Here is a 2,156-nt window from a genome sequence, read left to right on the forward strand (position 1 = left end):
TCTGTAGTTCTGTCTCATTTCAGCAGTGATCACCAAATCATCTGCATATAGCAACTCCCACAAGTCTTCGTTTTTGGTTTCTTCACTCAACACATCAAAGACCAGCACAAATAATAAAAAAAAAAAAAAAATGCTGACCACTGATGTAATCATACATTAACTTAAAAAGATTTGTTTCTCCATCAACTATTATTACTTTGTCCTTGTTCCTTTGTATATCACTGCTACCATTCTAACCAACATTCCTGGGATTTTCCTTTTCCTCAAGCACCAAAACATCACTTCTGTTGGTATTCTATCGTAAGCCTTCTCTAAATTTACAAAAGCACAGAAGAGCTTCTAGTTTCCCTCTAGTCTCTTTGCCTGATGGCATCCACAGTCCCCCTTTCCCAATCTTTACAATCTCTCTCAATCTAGTACACTCCCTATAACTTTGAAACCATGTTCTGTTAATTTAATCCCCACAAGTTACTGCATTCCATGATATCACCTTTATGCTTAAATATAGATACCATTAGACTCCTAGTTTTTAGGCATTATTTCCTTTTCCCATATTGCTCTCAATAAATCCAGCAACCATTCTTCCCCCTCTGTATTTAGTACCTTAACCATTTCAATTTGAAACTGATGGGCCTGGTGCTTTACCATTCTTCATTCTTCTCGATGCCCGGTTTACTTCTGTATTCTGTATCTCCATCACTGGCCCTGACACCCTTTGTGCTTCCCCCAGCTCATTTTTCTCCTTCTCAGTATTCAATAGTTACTCGTATTACTCTATCAATCTCCTTTATTGTCATCATCCCTATGCAATATTTTTCCATCGCTATCCCTGATGAATACAAGTTGCCCGAAATCCTGTTGTTGCATTTTCCTCAAGTTTGAAATTTTATAGATATCCTTTTCTCCTTCCTTTGTTTTTAGCCTTTCATTTAAATGCTCTACTGCCCTTCCCATAGTTATACCTACTTTCCTCCTAGAATCTTTTTCTCTTCTCTGTACTGTTCCTCTGCTCCCTGTGCCTGTCTTACTTTCAATTTCTTAAATATCTTTAATTTCCTATTAACCGATTCTTGCACCTGCCTGTTTCACCACCACCCTTCTCCTTTCAACACACCATATCCGCTGGCTCTTCCCACTAATTCCTCCTTTTCCTTTTCACATATTTCTTTCCTACCCTGCCAGATATTTTCCACTGTTACCCTGTCCAATCTCCAAATTCAACCTTACCAGTCGTCTCTCACAACCCTCCCAAGTTGCTCATACTTTTCTCCTTTAAGGTCGTAAACCTTAATTTTAGATCTTTTTCTTCTTGTGTTTTCTCCCTCATTTAAAAATCCATCACTACTATTGTTTTTTAACTTAATCTTCCCTCAAAATCTCTTGACAGTTCATCACATTTTTCTTGTCTTGTTCTCTAACCAATATGTAATCGATTTGACTTCCCACTCCACTTTCATAGTTTATCTGATGCTTATCCAACTTCTGAAACCAGGTGTTCATACATGCCAATTCAAAACTCTGAGCCATCTCTAATATATACTCCCCATCCTCATTAATTCCAAACCCATGACCTCCATGTATCTCCTCATATCCCTCCCTTCTCTTCCCCTCACTGCCATTCATGTCTGCTCTTATGATTAGCTTCTCCTTTCCTTTCACATTTCTGATGGCTGCTTCAAAGTCTTGTCTAAATAATTTTTTTTCTTGATCTTGACAACCCATCTAAGGGGAATATGCTGATCTCTTATTATCATTGGGATCTTTGAAAGCCTATCACGTATTCTCTTTATTTTAAAAAATTTTTTTTTCCTTTTTATTTCCTATTATGACCCCAACTTCATTAATTCTTTCTCATGACCTGCTGTAATAAGGTTTATACCAATTTCGTATCTCTCTAGTTCCATTTCCTTTCCATCTTGTTGCCTTTCCATCTATGCCTTTCCATCTAATCTCCTACACACACACAAAACCTCTTTTTGGCCTCTCCATCTCATCCACTATCTCCGTCAATCTTCCTGTTAGTGTACCAAATCTCCTACACACACACAAAACCTCTTTTTGGCCTCTCCATCTCATCCACTATCTCCGTCAATCTTCCTGTTAGTGTACCAACATTCCAAGTATCCGCTCTGACTTTTCATTGTGTCACTGACTTC

The 2,156-nt window shown here is 38.0% G+C and overlaps 1 protein-coding gene across 1 annotated transcript; it reads right to left on the minus strand.

The window, feature by feature from the left end:
• Positions 1 to 1,359: 1,359 nt before the first annotated feature.
• LOC137641092 (uncharacterized) lies at positions 1,360 to 1,722 on the minus strand. The gene has a single exon (XM_068373536.1). It carries the CDS (start codon positions 1,720 to 1,722, stop codon positions 1,360 to 1,362), a length of 363 nt encoding a protein of 120 aa, XP_068229637.1.
• Positions 1,723 to 2,156: the final 434 nt, after the last annotated feature.

Source organism: Palaemon carinicauda, chromosome 5 (genome assembly GCF_036898095.1).
Source record: "Palaemon carinicauda isolate YSFRI2023 chromosome 5, ASM3689809v2, whole genome shotgun sequence".
NCBI lineage: Eukaryota > Metazoa > Arthropoda > Malacostraca > Decapoda > Palaemonidae > Palaemon > Palaemon carinicauda.